This window comes from Aphelocoma coerulescens, chromosome 15 (assembly GCF_041296385.1).
Source record: "Aphelocoma coerulescens isolate FSJ_1873_10779 chromosome 15, UR_Acoe_1.0, whole genome shotgun sequence".
Taxonomy (NCBI): Eukaryota; Metazoa; Chordata; class Aves; order Passeriformes; family Corvidae; genus Aphelocoma; species Aphelocoma coerulescens.
Window position 1 is genome coordinate 9,473,307 of NC_091029.1, and position 19,423 is coordinate 9,492,729.

At 42.7% G+C, this 19,423-nt stretch overlaps 1 protein-coding gene across 2 annotated transcripts; it reads right to left on the minus strand.

Annotated features, from left to right (window-relative positions):
* Positions 1-175: 175 nt before the first annotated feature.
* On the minus strand, positions 176-16,020 carry SMPD4 (sphingomyelin phosphodiesterase 4). Of its 2 annotated transcripts, XM_069030595.1 has the most exons (19): positions 15,932-16,020; positions 15,541-15,627; positions 14,736-14,878; positions 14,508-14,583; positions 13,529-13,637; positions 12,873-12,925; positions 12,176-12,327; positions 11,713-11,845; positions 11,017-11,088; positions 7,553-7,642; positions 5,057-5,202; positions 4,505-4,595; positions 4,208-4,308; positions 3,782-3,945; positions 2,920-3,125; positions 2,130-2,363; positions 1,456-1,587; positions 1,163-1,291; positions 176-711 (listed from the first exon to the last, which is right to left on the minus strand). In XM_069030595.1, exons 1-19 carry the CDS (start codon positions 15,968-15,970, stop codon positions 385-387), a joined length of 2,484 nt encoding a protein of 827 aa, XP_068886696.1. In that variant the 5' UTR covers positions 15,971-16,020; the 3' UTR covers positions 176-384. The 2 variants fall into 2 exon arrangements, with proteins under 2 accessions (XP_068886696.1, XP_068886697.1); XM_069030596.1 differs by lacking the exon at positions 7,553-7,642.
* Between the last annotated feature and the right edge of the window lie 3,403 nt (positions 16,021-19,423).

Genomic DNA, 19,423 nt, shown 5'->3' on the forward strand with positions numbered 1-19,423 from the left:
AGGCTTTGAAGGTTAGGGGATGAAATCATAAATGGCTCTGTATCTCATGCACCACTGTCCTTACTGTCCTGAGTGAACTGGAAGACCTGGTCAAGAGGTTAGTGATAGGATCTACGTGTGGCATGGCTTCAGTTTTATAAATACTCATGGCTCAAAAAAAAAACCAAACAACGTATTCACTAGAGTCTACAGGAACACTTTTATAAAAATAAAATTTACACTGATTATCTCTACAAGGCCACATCATTGTTTATAAAACTCCATTAGTATTAACTTTAGTATTAAAAAATACTTTAGGAAGGTCTGATAAAATTAAAACATTTTAGTCATGGAATCCCAGGCTCATCCTTAAAACATTTATTTTTACAAGCCAGGAAGAGGGAGCTAGTGTTCATGTGGTTTCCATCCTTCAAAGAAAAAAGTAATTATTACAGCATAAAGAAAATATCCAATTAGGATAATGAATGTGCAGCCAACTGGCCCAATGTAAAACCAGGATGCAAGGAAGTAGATCATCAGCAGAGAAATCAGAGTCCTGTAGCTGGCCAGAAACCTCAGACTGATCCTGGGCCCCCAGTTCTGGCTTGTTCTGTCCCTCACCACAGGGCTGTACCTGATTTTCTGTATGAGCTGGGGGTTGGTAAGATGGTAGCGACAAAGTCTGCCAACAAAATCTTCCCTGGAGCAAAGCACTTCCATCTGATCAGCAAACTGAGGTAAGAAGCATTTAAAAGTTAGTGTCCTCCTGCAAATACTGTCATAAAGTAACATACTTTATTTTCTTCATTTATAGAATGAGGATTGTAAGAAATGGGGGCTCAAACTGCACTTCTAAACAGCAGAACTGTCTTAGTGCAGACTTGCCTTGTGTTCCTCATACCTAAGAAAATAATTTGCTTTTCCCGTTTTAGAAGTGTTCATTCTGAATGTTACTCCATTGTTTATCAACCATGAGCCCCTTAATAAATCACATTTACAATGTTGTGTGTAGGAAAAGCAGAATTAGAGGTACAGAAGCAAGCCTCTTACTACTAGGAAATACCCATCTAGACCACAATAAAGAAGATGGAGTAAGAACAAATGAAGTGTCATATATGTACATGTGCAGTAAAGAACAGAAATGTGCAGTGGAGAACACAGGAGGAGGCAGTGCTGTACTTACCCTTTCGTTGAGCACCGAGGAGAAGCGGAACAGGAGGCGGACAAGAGCGGCATTTTCATAGCTGCGGATGGGCTGAAGCTCAGTATCCCCTTGATACTGCACCTCAAACCTACGTAAGCCATTTATGATCTAGAAATGGGAAAATAAACACCTCAGCTTGTAGCTCCCATCTGAAACACCTTTTCACTGGCACCTCTCTTAGCCCCAAGCAAGTTGCACTTCTCTTCATCATAGAAGGACAACGATTTTTCAAGAACAACCTAGGGAGTGATATGGAATTGTTTCTCTCTCACCTGGTACCTGCCAAGGGGTGTAAGAATGAGGCCGTTCTCACTTGCAATGCAGTCTGGAAGCTGTTTTTTTCCATTCTCATCTTGAGCTGTCCCACACTTCATCATCATCTGGGTCAGCTGGGCTTCACTCAGCTACGCAAGAATAACACAGTTTTAAAGCAGGTGTTTGATCTACCCCCTAGTTAATTTACTCCTCACTTAACAAACTCATTAGCATTGCAAGTCTTTGACAGCCAGCTCAGATACCAAAAACTGCTTAACAGCACCTCAGTTAGACATTAAAATGAGAAGAACTTTTCCAGATTTGTCTGTGCTTGTCCAGTTCTAGGGAAGTGCTCTGGTTTGTATCTCCCTTAGCTCTCAGAGTATCAAAGAGCCGTCTCCTAGGGCAATTCTATATAAGGGAGTATGGTTGCAGAGAAATTGATCTGTTATTTTTAACAGTTTGTCCATAGCTGCAGTTGTAGGTTTGATACTTAGGTGTTCTGAATTTCTAATTCCATCTATATTGAAAAGGGGTTTTGAAGCAGTCAGGTAAAGTCAAGATGATGTTAAAATTTACTAGGTCTTTGGATAACTCTGTGACCCCACAAAGTACAAGAGACACAGATGTACATTTGACAAATCCTGACTCTTGTTCTCAATGCACAAGTTCTTAGAAAGATGTTACGTACCTTAAAGATCTGGCACAAATATTCCAGTGCCTTCTCTAAATATTCATCTGTTTTTTTGATGCTGTCCTGCCCAATTTCATCAAGGTCATTGCCTGTGTAGGAACCATTCATGTCAGATGGTGTGAATCTAAACCACGAGAAGAAGGACTGGCTGGCCATTGTCTCTGCAGAATGGTCTGATATGGACTTTGCTGTCTGCTGTGCCTGACAAATTAACTGAGCCAGTTTTAACACCTAAAACAAAAAACAAAACAAAGTGGTGTGGGACAAAGATAAAGGATCGCTAAGCATCAATAAATGGATAAAACTGTGCCTTGATAGCTGAAAGTGAGAGCAATCCCAGCAAACTCACTCCCTTTAGTACATATGGATTTGTGCTGACTGACTGTTAGTTGGATTTCCAATAGGGCATAAGCCAATCTGTTGAAGCATTTAAGAAACCTCAGTGCTGCTTGGGTTCTTCTGATGCATTTTTTTTTAATTTCTGCTGCTTTGACTCGCTGGTAGGTCCAATCAGAAGATCACAGTAAGCATGTTTGAGAGGATATACCATATACTGCTCCAAGGCAGTAAGCTGTTACATTAACTTATTTATCAAAGAGAAGCAGATTTTTACAGCTGTGCTGGACTGAGACCCCTCAGGGTCCAGAAGTCACTGTCAGCAAACTAAATTATACAGTAATGCAGGGTGTGAAGTGTTCCACTCTTAACTTCTCCTGACATGGATGCTCCGCACTGAGAAAACACCTGTCAATGTAGAAAGGCAGGTGACAAGGAGCTTGTTGCTTACCAAATTCCTGACTTCTGTGCCAAACATCTGTTTATACTGGAAGTCCTGTCCTTCCAGGCTGTAAACATGACTCTTCACCTTAAATGAGGCATCTGTAACAGCTGGAGACCGTGATGACAAAAAACTCCCACCAAGAGTGGGGCTCATAAAAAGTCGGTGTTGACGGTGGGGAATAACAAGTTCTGGCTCCAGGAATAACTGTTCTCCTAGAATTTGAAAAAAGCAGTGAAGATGATTACATAATACTGGTCTTGCCTGGGGAAGGTCCAGCTGCCTTAAAGCTGCTGGCCAACTTTATTTAGAGAGTGAGTAAGGGGAAAAAGGCCTTAATTACTGTTTATTATTTACTTTTCTCTGCCCAGAGCAGAAAATGTCAAGAGTGCATTTAATGCAGACCATACAAGCAGCATTTTAAGTTTGTAACATTTTTCAACAAAAGGCAGTGGAGAAACGTATTTCAGACATTGGTATTTGTCAAATCTCACCAGTCCCAAATTTACTATTTCCTAATTATCCTGAACCACATGCCTGACTCTTTTACTAAGTATAGGGACTTTCAGAGATATACAAAGTTTAAATCCTGAAGTATATAATGAAGTAATACAAGTGTAAGAAAAACTAACAATTGTAATTGTGTATGTTATTTTTTAAAGAGAAATTGTGGAATGAAATCCATTGTGATTAGAAGAGAACTACAGACTTACTAAACCAACTGACAAACATTAGTGAAGAGAGACTTGAATGGCAAAATAGCATGCAAAATGGGAGAGAAGTCTATTCACCTCAGTGCTTCTGGGGTGAGATAACTATTGTGAAGAAAGATTGAAACAGGACAACATAAGATGTCAAAATATCCTTTTACCTTTCAAGATCATTTCAGCTAGATTGGGCTGAGCAAAGACCTTAGCAACTCGGAACACCATGAGGGCATTTTTTGGACTGACCAAGTCTGTTCGAAGAGCTCTGTTCAGAAATCCCACAAACAGCTTGGTATACATGAGTAGGTTTTCTTGAATGAAGGTAGCCCTGTCAAAGTGAGTACAGGATTTGTGAGTACAGCTATTTAGAGACTTGTCTTTTACCAAATCAGCCACTAAAGGAATGTTTCATACTGTCTCTGGAAAGATTTGCACTGAAAACAAAACAAAAACTGGTGTTCTAAGAAATCATTTCTAGTCTCATATAGGAATTTACTTCAGGTTGGTGCATAGTTCCTGAAATACTGCTGTTTTACTCAGGATCTCCATGAGGGTTGGCTCAGATTACTCACAGCTGCTCCCTTCCTCACCATTTCTCCGAGACGCTGCGAGGCAAAGGCTCTGTGCTTTGTGGTGGCTTTTCGGGCGCATACCTCCAAGGCTGCAAGTAACTTAACCACATCTCAAGAACCTAAGCAAAATCACACATAAACCCACATGAGTGCCAGTACTTTTTTGGAGAGGAAGGCAGGAAGGGTTTTTTGTTAATTTTTTTGTTATATAAAGAATTCTACTGCTCTAGAAAAGAGATGTAAAGACCAAGAAACAGCAATAACTAATAACTAGTTCTGTTGAGTACAGACTTAGGTGGAGAGACAGGTACATACTGCTCTGAAAGAGGCATCCAGAGGCCAGTGGCCAAAACAGTGTTGCAGAAAGATATAAAGCTTCTCCTGGACAAACCTAGGAATCACAACCCTGCAAAAAGATTCAAAGACAGTCACATGCATCAACTGGCAGCAACTTTTAAAAACAAAAAACCCAACCCTACCAACCGACAACCCAACACACTTCCACAAATGCAAACAAAGAAAGAATTGAGCAAAATTTGTTCTTTTTTAACTGAAACTACTTCAGGCCATTGAATTTCAACTCGAATTATTAAATGCCAAATACTAAACTAACCTTGGCCACAATCCTCTGATAGCATTTTCTTTTCTCTATAGACTAGGGCAATAGCTGCTGCTGAAGCTGCCCCCCGTCAGTGGATGTGAGAAACATGATCCATTAGCTCTTGTGTACTTTTAATAATGTACTTCTGTATTTAGCATCAGAACAGCATAATTCAACCTCTCAGAGAAAGCTGAGATTTTCATGGAGAAAGCTCAGCTTTTCAGGGATAAGTTCGATATGTTTCAGAGACATACTCATGTACTAACCTTTTAAACTCCTCCAGTGGGCTGGCTGTGTGGGAGTGGGCTGAAGGGGAGAGAGGCTCTGGTTTCAGGCTGTTGCTGAAAGCATGCAGATGTTTCACAAGCAGTCTTACCACTAGCACATGCTCTTCAGTGGGCTTGAATGACTCCTAGATTCAAAGCAAAAGAGAGGCAACTAATGAGTGTCATTTGCTAAATGCCCAGGGAATCCAGGAAAATTATATTCTCAGATCAAAATACAGGAAATGCTCTCTTCCTTTTAGGTTCTTCACCAAACCCGATTTTGGACAGGCTTGCTCCCCAGGACAAGCTGCATCAATCTTCTGCCATCAGTTCACTAAGAAACAGTAGCATATTTGGAATGTAAGAAAAGTTATCTACAGTACTCTAATGCACTGAATTTTAGGCCAGCTTTAAAGAACAGAATAACTTGTAGATTTTGACTTACCCCTTTCTGAAAAAAGAATATTCAGCCTTTCATTATGGCTGTAAGTTCATTGCTGCAGAAGCACAGCAGGTCCTTTGTTTATGCTCATGGCTGGCTTTACTGAGTTCTCCTTCCTATGCTGGTACCCATCAGCCTTACAAAAGAGAATAATCCTAGACAGAGTTATAGGAAGAATAAGAATTGTTTTGAGTCCTGTGAGATCCTGTTGGTTCTAACTCCTCCCTATCCTTAGGGGGAGAAGTACCCTGGGTGGGAGTAGCACAAGGAGTGATTGTGAGCCACAGTGATGTTACTAATGAGCAAGTGAGTGTTTGATATAGCAGGGAGGTGAACAAGGAAAAGAAGAGCTGGTTCTCCTGTGTGCCCAGCACCAGAGTGGGTCTGCTGCAGAATGTGCAGACAAAGCACAAACTCATTTGCTACTGTCATCTGCTTTAAGAGTAGTGAACTAATCTCAATCCACCACTGAAGGCAGATTTTGGGATTTGTATTCTGTTTCACAGAAGTTGACAAGAATAATGTACATGAAACGTAAGTTACAGCTGCAAATACAACAGAAAGTGCTGGAAAGGTGTATTGGACAATAGCTGCAAGAAGTTTGCAGTGCTTGAGGTGGGGAGGGAGTGTCTGTCTGTGTGTGTCTTTATGTCCTTTCTCAGCAATACCTGAGGCAAAGCAGATGTGTTTTCACACTCTCTAAGATTTTGAATACACTGTGACGTTCACTCCAGGAAGAGATTCCAGGCTCGATGACAGATACAGTTCTGTAGTGCAGCCAGATCTGAGACTCTTCTAAGAGAGGGATAAACCTTTACCAGTTCTAATGAAGGCTGGGCTTGTTTTTGACAGCTCCTACTTGTACCAGCATGTTTTCCACAATCCTGATGAGTTTATGCAAGAGGGTAGAACTCCAAGAAGTTGTGTGGTCCTTGGAGTTTGGACCAGCATCTCCACAGCAATTAGAGAGGCTGAGTACTATGCTACAGGCCTTGAAAGGGTGTAATTTTAAAAATCCTAAGCCACCCTTGAAGGTACCTTTGGAATTTACAACCCCACCCTATTTCAATACATCATTTTGGGTGACGTTAGTAGTTCTTCCACATAGCAATTCTTATAATTTCCTCTTAGCCTGGATCACCACCATTGTGAACATCACTGGTTTAAAAACTCTTTTTCCCCATGTGTGTTTTTGCTGTCAAACCTTTTCATACAGGATGGAGGTATGCCATTTTTAATTCTTAACACAGTAATTAGATGAATGTAAGAGTAAAAAAGATTTAAAGTAATACTTTCTGTGTTCCTTTCTAAACAGCACCTTGAGATACCATAGCAGTTAATTAAAACAAAACAAAACACAAAAAAAGGATTGAAGAGCAGGGAAATGGCATGTAGTGCTAAAGAGCTTTAAAATACGTAAGCTTAGCCCTCCCCATTCCCAAAATGAAGACCCAATGAATAAAGGGCTGAAGTAGGGAAAGAGGAATCAGCAATCTGTTCCAACAGGAATGTTTTTGCATGCACATTTCCTGAACAATCTGCAAATGTACCACTCGTGCTTTTGCAAAAGTGGACAGTCCAGTTGACATTGCCACCACAAATTTAGTATTATCCAATGACATTTCCTTGGCTAAAAACCCCCAGATGTTACCTACCTTAATCTGGGTGACAGCCATGCAAATTCTGATATTTTCTTCCACGCAAAGTTTGCTTAACTGACTACTGTGTGAGAGGCAGAAATCTGCCACTGGAGAAGACAGCTTTGGTGCCAAAAACCAGCATAGCTGGTAAGTCTTACATTGCAAGAATGCATCTCTAGAAATAGAGTTTCCAATTAGTCCTCATAACATGCTAGAGTTTAACTCTTTTCTTTGCTAATATCTCTCAGTATCTATTTCACCAAAAAATTTAGTGAATTTCAATGCAGTGTTCTTAAATTATAAAACCACACCTTGGCAGAAGAAGCTGCTGTACAGCCAGCACCAATACACTTCGCAGATTATATAATGGAACAAGATTTTTAAAAAGGAAACAAAATGAAAAGATGATAATACTTGGTATGCGTGGAGGGCCTGGTAGCTGGATTGGGCAGGACTACCGTGGTGTTTACTGGAGATACTGAGTCGGTAGTGAAGAACCTCCAGCTGAGACAACAGAAACAAAAAGGAAGGGGGGAGGGAAAAAAGGAGAGAAGAGAGCAAGAGAAAAAAAAAGTGAGAATGAGCCCAAGGAAGAAGGGTGGGGGGAAAAATGAACATCACAAATACAGTCAGGGACAACATATCACAATAACAACTGCAGCCACAGTATCCTCTTTTTTCTGGTGTTCTGTAGATTGATTCCACAGTATTTCTTGTCCTTTATCAACTTGGAAACACAACTGGGAGAAGGTGTCAGAAAAGTGGCTGTTCTCTTTGCTATGCTCAGAGCAAGGACTGGTAGGGGATATGGAGCTTTTGCCAAATAATTTCCCATTTCAGAAGTGAACTGAACTGCAGTAACAAGGATTTACACACTGTTTTATTAAAAACTGATAAGAGTGCAATATTCTGCATGCATTTTACATCCATTTTGAAAACTTTGTCATTTCTTCCTGTTCTGCTGGAGAAGCACAATTTGTATGTGGAAGAAACCTGAAGTTCCCTGTCCAGAGAAGACCTATGTCTTCTCTCTACTTAAAGGCCATTTGGGAAGGCTGCAGGTCGTGTGAATTTCCTCAAAAGAGGAAATTACTTTTGCTATTAGGGAAGCATTACGTATCTAACAAGGCAAAGACATACCTAGCACAGTGTTATATGCTGATGCAAAAGGCATCTTGCCATAACACTGAAGTATCTGCAAGCCTCAGCCAGATCCCTTCTTGAAGGAACAACCTGAACAGTATTTCTGACAATGATAGTGAAGAGGATACTGTAGCAACAGTGACACACATGTATGAAATTAATGAAAAAACATAAAACAAAAAATGTACACTACACAGACCCCAATGACTGTTGTCAGGCATCTAAACTAACTCTCCAGATCACACCTCTGCTGTCTTTAAACAGCCTCTACCCCATTTTCTCCAGTGTCAGTTTGGCAGCTTTTGGTTTCACGCCCTTAGAATGGCAGGATTGTCACTGCAGGCTCCCCAACAGCGTGGGCAGATCATCTGCTTCCAAACTGACTCCCCTGCCACAGAAATCTGCAACCCCCTGTATTTTAATGGGTGTTCCACATGCAGTGCTGGGGGCTGAACACCTGGCATTGGAAGGTCAGCAAGCATTACATGAAGCTTTATCAAACTACTTCTTTTTATGGGTTTCTTGTTATAACAGCAGAAGGGAATAGGAAAAAAGATGCTGCACACTTGGACTCTAGATCATCAGAGAAAGAAAAAACAAACAGACATAAGAATTGGAAAATAGTTGAATTAAAAGGGAAAAACAGTGACAGCATAGCAAATAGCATCAACCTCAGGTTCACAGCAGACCCCAAAAGAATTCAGAGCTATTTACTATTCATGCTCCTGCCTTCTACTTATAAAGGGAAGTCTGTGACAACACCAACAAGGTTTAAGGAAAAATCTATGATTCTCCTTCTCAAGAAAGTTACTTATCTAAGATCTGTCTTGGCCCGTGAAAGCAAACAAATCTGGCTGCTGGACAAAGAGTGAGCAAGTTCTGCAAAACCTCATCCCACCTTCCAATACAGATATGCAGCCATTTCAAATCACTGATGCTCAAACAGCTCTAGATCCAGAACTGGATGGTCACTAATTACCCTTCCTTCCAAACACTAAATGGAAGGCTAAATGGAATCAACTGAACCTGCATCATTAGTGATAATTTTAAGAATAAGGTATAGGGCAATCTTGGGTCTCCAGTCAAGGTCTTTAATGCTTGTGTTAAAATAGAACTTATACCTCTGGATGTTCTACTTCCTCACTGGAGGAACTACAAGGCAGACTGCTCTCCTTCAGCCCACCCAGTCTACAAAGTTCAGTTTAAGCATCACAGGCTAATGAACAGTCCTGGCCCCAACTGATCTGGAACCTTTCCTTAGTCCTGCAGGAGAGATCCTTCATCCATTTATGTATGTCACAGGGAATTCCAGTCCCCCATTCCAGTGCTCTACCCCCCCAAAGAATGAAGACTTCCTATTATACATGTTCATGATTACTTCCCATCAAAGATGAAACTAAAATACCATCAGGGAGTTATGGCCTCAAGTTGTGGCTCAACACACCTTGTGGAGGATCCTGAAGTGCTGATTTCAGAGAACTGTAAGCTCTACCTAGGCCCTACTCCACCATAACGTGGAGAGTCATTGTCTGCAACTGCTGCTCCCTAGTGCTAGAAGAGAGCATCTGAAATACAGAGGGTGAACAGAGGAGAGAAGTTTAAAGCAATCATCATTTCTGGCCTAAGCACAGCGCTTGATGCACAGAGACTGGACAGACAGACAGACCAAAGGTACTTCAAGCAAAGCCTTTCCATCACAGGTGCACAGCCATGCTGCTGGGAGTCCCAAGTGGAGACTTTGCAACATTAGTGTGTTTGCATTTTGACCTCAACTTTGAGAATAAAAGACAAAACTCATCACATTTCAGCTCTCCAATGTTTTTCCCTAGCTAAATATAAATGTGTTTTATTTCATATCCTGTGGAGTGAAGGATAAGAATTTCTCAGTCAACTCTCATAATGCACTTCCACACAGGAATAAATCCTGAGTAGCTTTTATTATTTCTCTCCCTTTCAATGAAAGTCCCACTGTGACCCAGAGGGAATTCAGAGGATCAACACTTTCTCCTTCAAATTCCCTTTACATTTATGATGTCTTTAATCTTAGCCTCCCCAACACTTACTTACTTCTTACATGCAGTAGTTTGTTACTGAACAGGCCACCACAAACTGCTTACAACAGTGTATTATCTGACCAAGAGCTTGTCAGATAATCCAAACTCTGTAGCTACAGAACTGCTTCTGACACCATTATGGTGAAAAGCACATTTTGGGACATGAAACAATAAAAATGGTAGTTTAGTAAGATTTTTTTTTTTAAATTTGAATTTAGGCTAAAATATGGTTATGGATGTTAGAAATTACCAACTGGTATTTCAGTAACAGTTGCTATCTCTGCTGGAAATCAATTTTAGCTATTTTTAGCAGTCGTGTTTCCCCACTGGGATTTAACACAATGGTTTTATAGTGGCAACTTCTCAATCATTAGTACTTTAACATTGATGTTCAGATTGTTGTGACCATCCCACAAACTCATCTTGAACAAAAAAAAAAGAAACAAAAACCAGAACAAAACTAACACAACTTCTGCAATGAAGGCAAATCTGGATGACACACTTATTCACAACATTCTTTGTAACTGGATTATCAACTCTGACACATGTACATACTCTGGTAAGTTATTTCTTTCCTTTGCACCAATATACAGAAAAAAATTCTCCACAGAATAGGAGATTTACCCCAAGGTAAGAGCTCAACCATCAGGTGATGTTCATGAATGCAGTACAAACTATTACCTTGACGTGAGGGGACTGCATTTTCTGATACATTTCCAGAGAATAATGATGAAGCCACATTTCAACAAAGATCTGCAAAACAAATATTTTCTCAGCTAGGGGAAGAGAAATAATCCTGCACTGTCAGTCAGAAGATATACATAAGGAAAACCACAGTATATAACTTGAAAACTAAGCTCTACTGGTAAACAGCACCTACTCAAGATGTTTCAGGTTGTCATGTCAACGGCTGAGATGACAAACTCTTAGCACCTGCCAGGCATCAACTAGTCAGTTCAGCAACATGGTAGGAACTTGTTTCAGAACAACTGCTAAATCCAGATTTTCTTTTCCTTCTCTTGGTAGTGAACAAAACCAACTTGTCAGTGTTTAACCTTTGCATAGAGCACAGAACTGATCAAAGATTTAAAAAAGAAAATCAGGTGCAGGAACTTTTCCAGAAAAAAATACTCATATGCCTGAGACCAGATGTTAGATCCTTTAGCTAAAAAAAGATATTAAGTGCCTTTCTGAGCTACAACTTCACTGCTTCACAGTGGTTCTTTGCTGCATTAACAGAAAGCAATAGCTGTACTGCTCAATTCCAAAACCAGGCTAAAGCAAACTGGCCTAACTGCCTCTGCTTTAAAAAGAAGAGATCCCTCAGTGAGCAGAAAGAAATGTTGCAGGGCATTTTCCTCCTTAAATGCAACGTACCTGAAGCAGTGTTTCTGATCTCCAGATCTCCTGGGAAGCTGGGTCAGCGTTCACAGAGGGCTGGTGGGCAATGTGCCGTTTCAGCAGGCTGGTGTGATGCATGCCATAGGAGGAGAAAGGCACTGCTGGAGACCTTTGAGGACAAATGCATGGAAATACAGAAGTCAATAAGCCTCGAAGCAGTACAGGGGGATGTACCATTGCTTTTAATCAGTATTTTATAAACTGGAAAACAGTTTTTTAAACTGCATAATTGATTATATTTTCAAACTTCTGCAACTTACTGTTACTACTAATCACTTCCACTACAACTATAACCAAACACTGCATCACTATTCCTATGTAAAAAGGACATACAGATCGAAGTGTGGAGGTGTTTTCTACTTGTTAGAGATTTTACTCCAACAAGCCATATTTTGTCTGCACTGTTCCCACACTCTGCCCCTGACACTGCAGCCATTACCTGGGAGTTGGGGAAGGGATGGCTCCCCCAGGATTTGAAGAAGGTGGGGGAAGGACACTTCCTTCTGTGGGCAGGAAACACTTCAGGTATGTGTCCACCAGGATGAAATAAGCACTGTTGGAAGGGCTGACATGATGGGTGACAGGTGAGTTCTGTAACAGACACACAGGGTATACCTGGGGTTAAACACTGCTGCTTTAAGCCAGTGCTGGGGAGTGGTACCAGACTCCCTCAGCATAAAAAAGCAGAAGCCCAGTGATTAAAAAGGGTGAATTGGCAGTAAAGACCCTTTGGAGCAAAGGTAAATGAGCTGTAAGAGAAACGTTGCTGTACCAATGACTGTAACCAAGCAGGAGAGGAGAGGTAACAATAGGCACAGGAACCAAATAACCACACCCCACAGAACCAAGCTGTGGTTATGACTGTAGAGAAATCCTTATTGGATACAGGGGGAGAGAAACTATTTGGAATCCACTGCCTACTCCTTGTTGGCATGAGACTACTACTGGTGTATCTAAGGTGGGTATTTTGTTTATTATCCAGTCTTCCATCATCAAGTGAACCAAAGCAGTAAGAAATCCCAACAGAACAGATAAAATTGCTGTTAATTTAGCTACACAGCACCCCAGCAGGCTCGTAAAGCATTAAAGAGAAAGGTCAATACTATTTTAAGGGAAAAAATGTGAAAGGTACTTACCTTCTGTGTAATCAAACTAATTGCAAAGTAAAACATGTAATATTCAAATGGATCTGGAAGAACAGAGTTAAGGATCACATAATAAAAAACAGGTACAGCTGTTAGATATTAGGAGATGCTGAATAGACACTACATTTGTACTTTGTCAATGCTAAATTACCTTGCTAGAGCTTTTGAGCAACTTCAGCCTTGGCTTCCTGCTTTCCAGCTGACTGAATCATTGGTAATTGGTGCTCTCTGTGTGACAAGGTGCATTTGTGCTAATCTTGGCACATTTGACTATATCAAACTGAAACCAGCACAGCTACAGCTATACTGCTTCCAAAAGTGTAAAGCTGCAAAGTGACCATGCCCTTTTCCTATCATATTGCACAAACGACAAGTAGTTACAAAACCAAAAATTGTGAAATACAGGCTCTACAGAAAACACTGGGAATTTTGTTGTTGACTTGATTAAGGCCAGAAATTCCTCCACCAAGGGTTTATAAGAGGACACATTTATTTTAAATTGTAATCTAAACATTTCTAATCAGCCCAAACTCTTCAGCATGACCATGATTAACCCATATACATAATAAATGTGGAACAGAAACACTCATGATCTCTCAGTTTTAGATATTTAAAAAGAATTAGATACCCAACCGTTAAAAGGATACTAAGAGCCAAATTCAAACCTAAACCACCAGATGAAGGAAACTGGACTTTGTTGTGGTATAAAGAGCATTCTGGTAGAACTTGCTCTTGTATTGAAGCCTTCACAGGGCCCTGAAAGACAAAGTAATGAAATATTAATCTGGCTACTCAGCATATTGCAGACCATGTTTTCAGATAGTGAGATTCTGCATTCCAGCATTCTGGGGTGATCTCTACATTCAGCTCAGCGGGATTTAATTGCATTGCAGTAGCTCCTTGTCAAAATGCACAGTCTGTAGAGAACTCTCAACTTTCTTTCTCAAAATGAGTATTCAGTATTTTTTAAATTTAAATTCAGTATGTTTTTAAAAAGCCTTCACTGTGACTTTTCCAGTTGGAGTGGGAGCAGCAGAGTATTGGTGTTTGGCTGTGGTTTTGATCAGATAATTGAGCTGTGGACCAGCAATTACCATATACTTAAAGGAGGTTTCATTTTGTTAAAGACTGTAGGACTACCTGAATTGATTTCTAGATAACATGTAGATGGTAGCAATGGAAGAAACACAGCAAAACAACTCTGCAGATGAACACTTTTGTTTGAAATGGGATACTTCATATCCAGGATAGCAGTTAGAGTTCAAACACATGGGCACAAAGCATAGGCAGGGAAGACACTGCTCTGTGATAAGTTAAGAAAGCTATTTTCAATCCTGCAACTACTAATAACCACACAACTCTCTCTGGGGACAGAGCAAGAATCACAGTGCAGCTTTCTTGGCTGAACACACATTTCCAGCTGCTGAGAACCACAATCTCCTAGAGATTTTATGGCGGGGAACTCTCCTCCTCCAGGAGCCATTTCAAGAAATGGGTCTGCTCTAAACCTGGAGCTATGAGGCTGTGTCTTGGCCAATGCTGAAGTGTAGATATAAAATGCATGCAAAGTTCCAACAGCTACAACAACAACTACATTCCCTTCTTACAAACTGTTGAGTTACTCACTGGAAGATATGAGACTGGGAAATCATATCTGTACTCTTCTGCCTGGAGTTTGTAAACCAGCTTCATCATTGGGCCACTGCAAACAAGCACCAGAAAGAAAATCCCGTGGTAAATACCCTCTCCTGCCTCACTTCTGTGAACTTAGGTTTGCACAATGGGAAAAGGTCAAACACTGGTCATTTGTTCACCAAGTCATTTCTTAATCTGTGCTGAAATGAATGAGTTTACCTGGGATCCAGGAAATCCAAAGCCACAGAATATTCATTAGGATTTGTTTTTCCTTGCAAACAGCGAAGATTCCAGCCTATGATGATGCCATCCAGGCTGCCAAAAATGCTCTCCACCAGCCATGGGAAGATGCCATGTAGTTCCTTTAGGGAAAACAGATCCAAAGAATTAATGTCCACAATGCCTCACTTGGAAAATCTCTACTGCATGTACTAGAACACACACAGATATGTCTGCCATTTATTTATGACTGTTTCTGGATTATCCCTGGGCAGATCGTCCATTCAAAACATTGCATTATAACATGACAATTATGGCAGACCTATCCTGATTTCTGATCCTACTGAAGTTGCAACAATGTTCATCAGCATCATTTGCAGTTATGTGCCATATTTTAAAAACAAGTGCTCTTTGTAAACTGAGGCTGAAAGGCATTAATGAAGGGTGGTGAAATGAAACAACCTTTTAATGACTAGAAAAAGTTCTGAATTCTTGGAAACACTGGATTCCCACTGTTTCACTGGGGGCCCTGAAAACTCAGAATCACAGAATCAGTTAGGTTGGAAAAGAGCTCTGAGATCATCGAGTCCATCCTACGGCCGAATACCACCGTGTCAACCAGACCACGGCACTGAGTGGCACATGCAGCCTTTCCTTAGACACCTCCACGTGACTCCATCACCTCCCCGGGCAGCCCGTTCCAGGCCATTTGTCTTGATAAGGCAAAGAAAACAATAACATAAAAACCCAAATGCCCCTGAAACTTGCCAGGCAGTGCGGCTCTGAAAAAGCAGTGACTGCTCACCTTGGCAGGGAGCTCCTCGATGACCGTCTCCAGATCGTGGCACCTCTGCGCAAACGGTTTGTTGACACAATCCGCCTTCAGCGTGGCCTGTTACGAACCACAAGGGAAATCCCATCACCGCTGCGCGGCAGGACAGCACTTACCGCGGCCATGATGTGCGAAAATCCGCGCCTTGCGCCGCTCCTCCAGCGCAGCATTTCTGCCGACACCTGCGGCTGCACGGACCGACCCGCGGGTGCCTTCACAGGTACAGCACCAATGTACCGGGACACCGCTCCGCTGCCCGCCCGGCCCCGCCCCGCCCCGCGGGCTCGCCCCGCTGCAGCGCGCCCATTCCCACCCAGCAGGCGGGAGCCGGGCCCCCGCAGCGCGGCCGTGGGCTCGCACCCACCAGCAGGAAGCTGGGCTGCTGCAGGTGCGGCCCGGCCATGCCGCCTGTCCCGGCCCGCAGCAGCCCCGGCCCCGCGCTCCCGCGCCCGCGCGGCCCTTCTGCGTCACGGCCCGCGCAGATGACGCCACCGCGGCGTTGCCATGGAGAAGGCCCCGCGCTGAGGGAGAGTGGGGCCCGCGGCCGGAGGGACTCTGCGCCTTCTCCGATCCATGGAATATTCTGAGTTGGAAGGGACCCACAAGCATCATCGAGTCCAGCTCCTGGCGGTGCACGGGTCACCCCAGCAATCCCACCCTGTGCCTGAGAGCGTTGTCCAAACAATTCTTGAACTATGTCAGGTGTGGGCCCATGACCACTGCCCTGAGGAGCCTGTTCCTGTGCCCAGCCACCTTCTGGGGGAAGGACCTTTTCGTGATATCCAGCCCAAACCTCCCCTGACTCAGCTTTGTGCCGTTTCCTCGAGTTCCGTCCCTGGTCACCAGAGAGGAGATCGGTGCCTGCCCCTCCACTGCCCCTCGTGAGGATGAGTCCTCCCCTCAGTCTTCTCCAAGGTGAACAAAGTGCCCTCAGCCCTCAGCTGCTCCTCATAAACTTCCCCTTCAGACCCTTCACCATTCTCGTGTCCCTCCTTTGGATGCTCTCTAATAGCTTAATGTCTTTTTTATACTGTAGTGCCCAAAATGGCACACAATATTCAAGGTGAGGCTACCCCAGTGCAGAGCAGAGTGGGACAATTCCCTGCCCCTGCCTTGCCTGGCTGGCGATGCTGTGCCTGATGTCCCCCAGGACACGGTTGGCCCTGCCAGGGCAATGGTGACTCACGTCCAACTTTCCAGGACTCTCAGGTCCCTTCCCACAACTGCTCTCCAGCCTTTCATTCCTCAGTCCATACACACAGCCAGGATTGCCCTGTCCTAGGTACAGAATCCGTCACTCCTGTTAAATTTCATACGGTTGGTGATTGCCCAGCCCTCTGATTTACCGAGGTCCCTCTGCAGGGCCTCTCTGCCCTAGAGGGAGTGCCCCATAATCCGTGTTTGGGGCTCCAGGGGTTTCTTTCGCAGCCGTACCCAGAGATCTGTTAAAAACTCGTGGTCTCCCAAGGCAGAGGGAGCCGCGGGCAGACGCTGACATCGATTCCCGGCTTGGTGGGGAGGCGAGGCCATCCTTTGCTGATATTGATGTGGGATGAGCATGGTGTGAGCAAATTAAAAGCAGTGAGGGCAAAGGCAGACCTCATTGATAACACACACCTCCTGACTGTTCAAAAGGGCAGTTTTGTCCAAACTATGGCACGCGTGGATGTGTCCTGTGCTGGATGTGATGCACACACGCGTGTGTGTCCACGTCCCTTTGTAGATAGAGACTGACTGTGAGCACAGGTTCTTGAGGGGTCGGTCCGTCCTCCAGGTGGGGATAACGAGCTGCTTTAGCTCCAGAAAAAGCTACTGGGACTTGATGGTAAAGATTCTGCGATGTGTTTATTTAGCTGTAAAAGTTATACGTGTGAATGTCAGGAATTAAGGAAACACTAGACCTGATGTATTTTCAGTGAGTGATAGGATCGGAGAGAGAAAGCAAGAAGAAATAAAGGATTGTGTGAATATGTGGAAACAGAACACTGGAGGCACTCAGTGGGTATGGCTCAGTGATGCCTGCTCAAGCAAATAGCTGCATGGGAGAAATACATCAAATTATTTTAAGAACTAATGGAACTGCTGAGGAGAGCTGTGTAACGACAGTTTGGTGTGCTCTGGAGCCTACTGAAATTGATGGTATAGGTCCATTATCCCTCTTACATGTATCATTTTCAAATGTATGTATCAACACTGTATATGTATTTTTTTTCCATTTTGCAGATGCAAAGACCGAAGTCCAGAAAAGCTGTGTCACCTTGCCTAGGTTTCCTCTGACATGCCACTTACCTACGCTTCCTCTTTCCCTTCCTCCCAAATTTTAGCTGCCTTTAAGCCACAGCAACAAGAAAGACTTTTTTCTGTTGTTGGTATGTTTTTCCTGAGAGAAGTATTCCTGGGAGAGTTGGAGGCTGAGCTGTTTCCTGCAAGTATGGATTCCATGTTTTGGGTCTTGTTTTATGTTTTTATCATTCATTGTCAGAGGTTTCTGATAGGCATAGAAGTGGCTAACCAGAGCTCTTCTAGGTAGCCTCACATTTTGTCACCTTGGTGTAATCACTAGAGCATCAATCAAACTCTACAGAGGTAATTAAGTTAATGTAATTGTCATAAAGATGAATGATTCAATTTGTGCCTAGAAGATGGAGTTAATACAACACCCAGTTACCAGAAAATCCACGAGGAAAAGAGAGCCTCTAAATCCTCCAATGCCAGCTTGCACTGTTACTGATGCTCAGGTTAGACATTTGGGACGAGTAAGGAACCAGACTGTGTGGTTCTGGTGCTCACAGTGCTGTCTCTGGACTGCACACAGCCTTTTTTCTGAAAGCTGTACTAAAAACCTTTGAATTAATTTATATGGGGCATCCACTGCATCATCCACAGGCATCAATGGGAAGTTTGGGTTCAGGAGCATTACATCAAGGCTTTAGTAAGTGGCTTTTCCCCTTTAAAATGAAGTGCTGTTTGTAGTGAGAGATGCCGTCTCTTATAAGAGCTGATGGATATCAGAGGGAGAAACAGAAGCTTTTGGACACACCAGCTTCTCTTGAAGTCTGAGTCAGATGCAGCAAACAAGTCCGAGCTGGGAACACATGACTGTAACTTCAACCTGGTTATGCTGATTTATGAAAGGAAAAGACAAATTAGAAATAATCTAATTTAGAGAAATCATATAGGCATCTGATAGCATAGACCTTGTTGCTTTTGCAGGATTAATTTAATCTCTTCCTGTAAGTACACGTTAGAGTGTTCTAACAGGGAAGATCTGTCAAATGTTTTCTTTTGGCTGGAGAATTGTTTGGGTGTTGATATGTGAGGGATGGGTGAAGTGATTGGAAAACATACAGTCTGTTCAGCTGTGATGGGAACAAAACCAGACTACCAGTTAATGAGAAATCATCTGGAACAGGACCTGGATTCATACAGGTGAGGTGAAAAGGGGAATTTTCAAAACTGTCATTATGTTTCTAGCCCAACCAAAGTAACTTCTCTCTCCAAAGCTGTTCAGTTCATGCAGACATCAACTTTACACTGTTCCTGACATGCACAGGCCTGCTAAGGCTGTCAGTCAGAGTTTCATATGGCTAGAGATGGGACTTCATGTGTAGTCTGAGAAAACATTAACTCACCCTGTGCATGTGATGGCTTTTCCTGTGAAGGAAGTGTCAGCAGGCACTCAGGGTGCATTGAACCATTGCAGATGAGGCATCCCCTTCTCTACCCAGTTTGAGTGTGCAGCTCTTTGGGCATCCGTGGTCATTTTTCCTAATGATTTCTACAAATTTGTTCTAATTTTGCCTATTTTCTGCAGGCAGAGATTGCCTAAGATATTGCATGACAGCATGGTATCAGG